The sequence below is a fragment of the Glycine max genome, chromosome 12 (genome assembly GCF_000004515.6).
Source record: "Glycine max cultivar Williams 82 chromosome 12, Glycine_max_v4.0, whole genome shotgun sequence".
Taxonomy (NCBI): domain Eukaryota; kingdom Viridiplantae; phylum Streptophyta; class Magnoliopsida; order Fabales; family Fabaceae; genus Glycine; species Glycine max.
Genome location: NC_038248.2, coordinates 2,614,765 through 2,621,896, shown reverse-complemented (window position 1 = coordinate 2,621,896; position 7,132 = coordinate 2,614,765). Strand labels below are relative to the sequence as shown.

The 7,132-nt window shown below is 32.7% G+C and overlaps 1 protein-coding gene across 1 annotated transcript; it reads left to right on the top strand.

Moving 5' to 3' along the window:
* Positions 1–5,820: 5,820 nt before the first annotated feature.
* On the top strand, positions 5,821–6,621 carry LOC100795345 (protein SMALL AUXIN UP-REGULATED RNA 10). The gene has a single exon (XM_003540889.5). It carries the CDS (start codon positions 5,953–5,955, stop codon positions 6,364–6,366), a length of 414 nt encoding a protein of 137 aa, XP_003540937.1. The 5' UTR covers positions 5,821–5,952; the 3' UTR covers positions 6,367–6,621.
* Positions 6,622–7,132: the final 511 nt, after the last annotated feature.

The following is a 7,132-nucleotide window of genomic DNA, read 5'->3' as shown; positions in this document are numbered from 1 at the left end:
TAGTCTTTGGCCCATTATATATTGCCTTGTACACAACACAAGGAGTCAAGAGGGAGAGGAAGGAGAGCGTGGATGTGGGAGGGACCAAGAGGGTTGAGAGAGACAACAAACCAATAAATAAAGACGAAAGGTAAAAAAAAAAAAAGGTGCAAATCAGACAGTAAATTAAAAAAGGAGAAAAAATTAATAAATGAAGACAAAAGGTAGAAAAAAAAAAGAAGAGAAAATGAATTTATTTCTACTTCTCGTTATTGATTTCAATCTACTTTATTTCTTTCCTCTTAATTCTTTTCTTATTCAAATTAAGTGTTAATGAAAAATTAGATAAAGGTGATAATCTAATTTCCTAATTGGAAGATTTTTTTGGAATATATTACACAACAAAGTATGCCATGCTTGGTGTTACAATAAAACATGCACCAACAATTTTTTTTTTTATAGCAAGACTAGCATGAAATGGTATATGGTTTCTATAATTTGTATTGTCGTAAGTGTAAAATACTTTATCTAGATATCACGCCAAACCTGCCCTTGTGTTCACGCTCGAGTTTTAAGAGTTCTTACGTTGTTATCGTTCAACGTTAAATTATTGCTGTCCAATGTCAAAGGTTCCACCGGTATTTAAGGTTGATATTATTGAGGTTCAAAAGTTAAAATTGATTGGGGTTGTGCTTCTATGCACTACTATGAATGTGGATTTGTGGGTTTCTCAAATAAATTGTCGCTGAATAACAAGCGAATCATGATTAAATTTCTTCACAATCTCCGCAACATTGCAACAAATATTTCCTCTCATGAGTGAAGGTAATGGAACGATGTATCTCATCATTTTGAAGTCTTGCATATATTAAGACTGAACCCAAGCAAAGCATGAGCAAGGACGTCCTCCAAAGTTTTAAAAATGGTCCTATTTCTTCGTCAAATATTCAATAGATTTAACATGCTTGACGAGATGGTTATATCCAAAGCCCATGTTTGTTTTTGTGAGAGAATTGCTCAATGCAGTGAACAACACACGAACTTAAACAAATCTAAATGGATTTACTTTGACCAAAATGGGCTAACGTTGCTAAATTTAACTCCAAATATGTATAGGGGGTTGCTATTGGTTTCATTGGAGTTGCTCTTGGTCCCTACCAAGGGATGAATGGTATTTATTATTCCAAAAATGTTCTTTTCACAAAATTATGATTTCGTTGCATAATGAAAGTCACTCTCTCTTATCACAACGGAATCGTGATTATGTTATATATTATACAACAAAATCACAATTTTGTTGTATATTTCTTCCATCCCAAACATATCAACGGAATCACGATTCTATTTGTTATTTTCTTTTATCCCAAACATAGCAACGGAATCACGACTCTGATATGTTTTTTGGCACCCCTCTTATCACAACTGAATCGGGATTCTGTTGTGTAAGTTTTTTTTATGATTTTGTTGTTATTTGTTTTGGCACCCCCCTCTATTATAATGAATTCTCAATTTCATTGTGATAAGAAAAACTTAAACAACAGAATTGAAATTTTATTGTATTATTTTTTTTAAAAATAAATAAAAAAGAAAATAAACAATGGAATCTTGATTTGCATTCTCCTCTACCTCAAAAACTCTAAAGTCACCTCTGTCTAAGTCACCTCTACCTAATAACCAGGATAAGGTGACTTTAGAAATATATTTTGTTGTGTATTCAATTGTGATTTCATTGTGCATTTTTTCTGTAAAAAAAATAGACACCATATAGAGAGAAAAAACTTAAGTATTAAATGAAATTTCATAGGAATGTCTACTACATACTACATATTGAGATACACATTTATAAAATTAATTGGATACATATTGAATGTTTAAAATTATTTTAATCCTTAGAAAAGTTTACTATATTTTGAGATCCTCTAACTGATTGAAATTGTATTAGTTGAAGGCTTGAATGCATCTCATGTAAGATTTTTGCCATGAATAAGCTTTCGGTGTGTAGTATCTTCTCCATTGTGGTAGAACAGGAGGTAAGGAACAATTATCACTTAAAAAAGCTACATTATCATACAAAAGACCGAGTTAACAAATACATCAATATTATTTTACATAGGTAAATGGTATCTTTAGTGGATAATGTATACCTGCACATAGTGATTTTCATTGACAAATCCAATTGAAATGAGATGGGACACAACTAGCGTGGGACTCCTAAGTGGAAAGGTCTAACTTTGCAGCCAAGATAAGTGAACCAATACAACATTAAGAAGAAAACATAGTCTTCAATGCATTCATGAAAACAAAATCCCTATCACTGACAATAACCTGAGGCAACACATCATCTTTCACAAACAATCCTTTCACCTTATTTAAAATCCATTCAAAATTATTCGTTTTCTCAAAACTTAAATAAGCAAAGGCAACAATGAAAGTAATGTTTGTTGAAGTGATACTAACAATTTCTAATAGCAAAAGAAGATATTTTTTTGTCTTGTAAGTTGTATTACAAATCAACACTGTTGGAAATGAATTCATGGAATTTGGATGTGTCCACAATATATCTCTAATGACATCTTCATTACCTAGCAGTCTAAACAAGTAAACACATTTTTCGTGTTCTATCAATTTCATCAGATGTTGTATTTTTGTTCTTGGTCTCCTTTGTCAGTGACAATATCTTTGATGTTCATTGCATATGATTTTGATGGTGTTGATATTTGCTTGGTCTTGATCTTTGACTTTTAACAAAATTTGATCAAGTTTCACCATGTTATTGATCAATTGGTTAACCATAGTTTTTTCTTCACTACTTAAACGACCAACATATGAATGACCAAACGGTGTTGTCATCACTTAATGGTTATGGAAACCACATTATACAATAACTCTCGAGTCTATAGTTCTCACAAACCTCCCTTTTAATTTAAAAGGACACCTACATTTTTTGATTCCAGTGAACTTGCACACTAACTTGTCTTTGTATTGTTTGTACTCCTTTCCCCCCTTTTTTGTAATCCAATAAATATGTTTTTTTTTACTTACTTCTGACTTATAAATCACAACCACAAACCCGTGCTCATTTTCCACATGTCAAGTCCAATTTAATAATTCATCACACTCTTGAAAAACCTAAAAAAATTAAAAATATTATTCAGTAACAAAACACAAACATATAATGAAATATACCTCATTAGTCATGAAATAACTAGAAAAGTCACAATAGCTAGGTTGTGATTGCATTTCAGTGTCTTCACCACCCACATTTTTATCATTATCATTCTCCATACCAATATCATTAGGCTGGGCTCCATATAAAAGGTCGAGTTGATAAAAAAAATTGGCTTTCATTATCCATATTTTCTCATCCATTTGATATTATAACCTCATAAGATATAAATGTATTCCAATTCATTGACCTACAAAAGCAATACAAATAAAATTGGGTATTTCTAAGAAAAAAGTGTTTGCTGAACAATTTGCAACCCAACGAAATCGTGATTCTATTATGTACTAATTTGTCTAATACAATCAAATCGTAATTCTGTTGTGTAACCAAAAACCAGGAAAAAAAATGAAACCATCATTTTGTTGTGTAAAAATGTACAATAAAATCATGATTTTGTTATGTTTATGAAAAAAAAACCCTTTAACAACAAGTAAAGAAAGGGAAAGAAGAATGAATGGAGAAAGGGAAGGAAAGAAGAGAGTATTTTGGATGGGTTAAAGAAGGTGAATGATAATTTGATAATTACTCATTAATGGTAGGAGTCAAGAGTAATTTGATAAGGACCGATAGTAATGCCCATATGTATAAGGAAAAGGACAGAAATTTAAGAAGAATTTGGATCCTATCACATTATATTTGTGATGCTTGAAAAGAAAATGCAAAACAGTTAACGTTTTCTGTCTACTGTTTATTGTTGATCGATGCGGGGGCCAGCATATATTTGAAAATCATCAGTTATGCCTGTATTCTAATCAGGATTACTGTGTTAAAATGATTCTGGGGACAACAAAATCATGGGATATTAAGATAATGAAACATTACAAAATGAAATGCAGTTTATTTTATCCCTCCTTGTTTGTCTGTTTCTTCACAATCCTTTGTATATTTTACTAATTTGATTTGACCTGAGTGTTATCACCAAATCTCATCACCTCCATATTTTATGTCTTCTTTTGCCCCGCTACCATACTTCTTTTCGTTTTAACTTTTATGAGTAATTTATAATACTTTGTTGGTTGGAAACATGACTTATATTACACCAAAGTTCCCTCTCCTATTATCTCATTTTGGAATCAAATCATTGTTTCTAAAAGCGAACAATTTCTATAGTTAATCAATTCAAAGCAAAATGATTTTTCTTGTTGGTCGATGTCCACCGAAGCTAACGGTGCTATATTTTTTTCTCTCATTATTCATCTAATCATAACGATTCAGATGCACTCCCATTTTTGTGTTCTTGATACGTAGTAATTGACTACAGTATGCGCAAAATATATATCTAATTTTCAAGATAACCAAAGCTACAGTGCAAATTTTCAACAGGGTTATGTAGTTGGGATCTAATCTAGTTCAAAGACAAAGATCAGGTTTTGAGTTCCCATAATCTCGATGTTATATATGGGGAAACATAATAATTAATTGAGGCAAGCACATGTAACGTGAGCCTGTTTAGTAACTTAACCTACAAACAAAGTTACGCCTTAATTGTTCTAGCTTAATTCTTATTCCAACTTGAAAATAAAAAATTGTTTTGATTCACAAATCACAACATCTCCGTTTCTACGATTTCTTTTTATTAAAAAAACAACATATGAATTTAGTAAGAGCCACTTCCACGCCTTTCTAGTTTCTAATGATAACTAAATTATAGTTTTCAATTATTTAATTAAATTTTATTAACATGCGGTGATGTAGAATTGTAGATATCAAGATGTGAGTCAAATATTGTATCGTGGCCTGGTCTCTTAAACATTAATTCAACTCCCACCTCTTCTTGCAATTGGTACACTATAGATGGATCCAAAGTCCCATGAATTATGTTGATTGTTGACAACAGGTGGATTGTCTTCTAAAGCATCACGGATAATTAAAATCTCTTGTTTTCGAATCATCTTATCACATTCATTATAATTCACATTACCACTTTTCGTTCAATTTTAACACAGTGAATTCGAACCCTACTAAAACAAGACAATTAAAAACTATATCAAAATATCACCAAAGGCGGGTATCAATTGACATGAATTGTTCGAGAGTCTAATTAGTAATTTTAAATATACAAATATTCAAAAGGAATGAAAGAGATATTTTTTGTTCATATTAATCCAAATAATTTGAGTATAATTGTTTATTGTAGAAGATACATGTGATTTGTATCTACTCTGGTAGTTAGATCGTGTCTAGGAAAACATGAGATTTAGTCTAAAAACATTAAGTGTAAAGTATAATCTATAGTGCTAGGGTTCAAGATTCTTGAGGGTGTAACTTGGGTTGTCTCTTTTGGTGCTTGTATAAGGCTTGGTCGGCCTAGATCCGAAGGATACTAAGAGAGCGTGGAAGGGGTAGCATAGCAAAGAAATAAATAAAAAGGTTGATGAGAACAGAGAAACCAGCTGTTAAGGATAAAAAGTGGAGATTTTATTTTAGCTTTCTAGAAGGGGACCTAGTACAATGCACGATAAGGGCTTAGTGGGCTATATGGCAAAGCCCACATGAGTCATCCCACTCGCTTCCACATGGGCTTGACTACGATTGAGGCAACAGCCACAATCTCGTAATTATCTCAAACTCCACTGGCATTTCCCATTCCCTCCAACCATATATACCCCCACGCGCCCCCTTTACTTCTTCTACTACTCCACCTACCAAAACAAACAGTTTCACACTTCCAAAATCGAAACCTCAAAAAAAAAAAAACCGAACCAACTCTGTTCCTATTTCCACACTCTTTAGTCTTTTGATTGATAATGTCGGCGTCGACGGGAAGCAGCAAAATCCGGCGCATAGTTCGGGTGAGGCAAATGCTTCTCCGGTGGCGGAGGAAGGCAGCGGCGGACGTTCCGGCTGGACACGTGGCGGTGTGCGTGGGGCCCAGCAGGAGGAGGTTCATCGTTCGCGCCACGCATCTGAACCACCCGATTTTCAAGATGCTTCTTGTGAAGGCCGAAGAGGAATACGGTTTCTGCAACCACGGTCCTCTCGCTATACCCTGCGACGAGTCACTCTTCGAAGAGCTTCTTCGGGTCGTGTCCCGACCCGTACCCGTACCCGGATTCTCCACGCTCGAGGATTTCCAGAGACGCTGCCACATGGATGTTTCCACTGGCTTTGACGTCGTAGGAGAATCGTGGCCGTTGCTTCGTGACGAGCCAATTTGCTGAAAATACATTAATCGTTAATCACTAACTACTTTTTTTGGGTTTGTATTTTTTACCCTAATTATTGATTTCCGGGGTGTTTTTTTTTTAGTTATTAGGGAAATGATGAAAAGAAAGTGAGCCGGGTTTGATTATTATTATTATTATTTTATTTATTCGCTATAAGTCGAGCGGGTGAATTGGATTAGATCCAATGTTGTCTATTAAATGTATATGTAATTTGTATTTTGTAAAATACATGCAAATTACTTGGATCAATTTTTGAGCAAGGTTACAAGATGTCTTCTTCCTCTTTTAAATTTTGGTTTTAATTTTAGTGCAATTCATGGATAAGTTTTCTTACAGTTCAGTTTAACTAAAGATAAAAAAAGTAAATCCCAAAAAATTGGTCTTAAATGTGGGGAAATATTAACGAAACAAAAAAATTGTAAGTTAATGATTATATGTTGTCAGGTTAAAAAATTTACATTATCAATTTTAATTCATTTTTTTATTCACAAATACTAATTATTAATTTAATAATTTTTATTAGTAAAAATAATTGGAATTCATAATCTCTTTATTTTTTTTCTTGAATCAGTAAGTTCATCCTATAACTTTAATTAAATGTGAATAAACGTAAATTTTTCAATTTAATTCTCAAATTTTACTCCCGTTGTCATATTAATTCTTGGATTTCACATATATTGTTATGTTATAGTCTTTTGATTAGACAAAAAAAAACTCTCTTACTTTACATTTAGTCATCTCCTGTAGTAAAAAGTTAACT

Coding starts and splice junctions, on each gene's coding strand:
- LOC100795345 (XM_003540889.5), top strand. CDS start 5,953: ATGTCGGCGTCGACGGGAAGCAGCAAAATCCGGCGCATAGTTCGGGTG.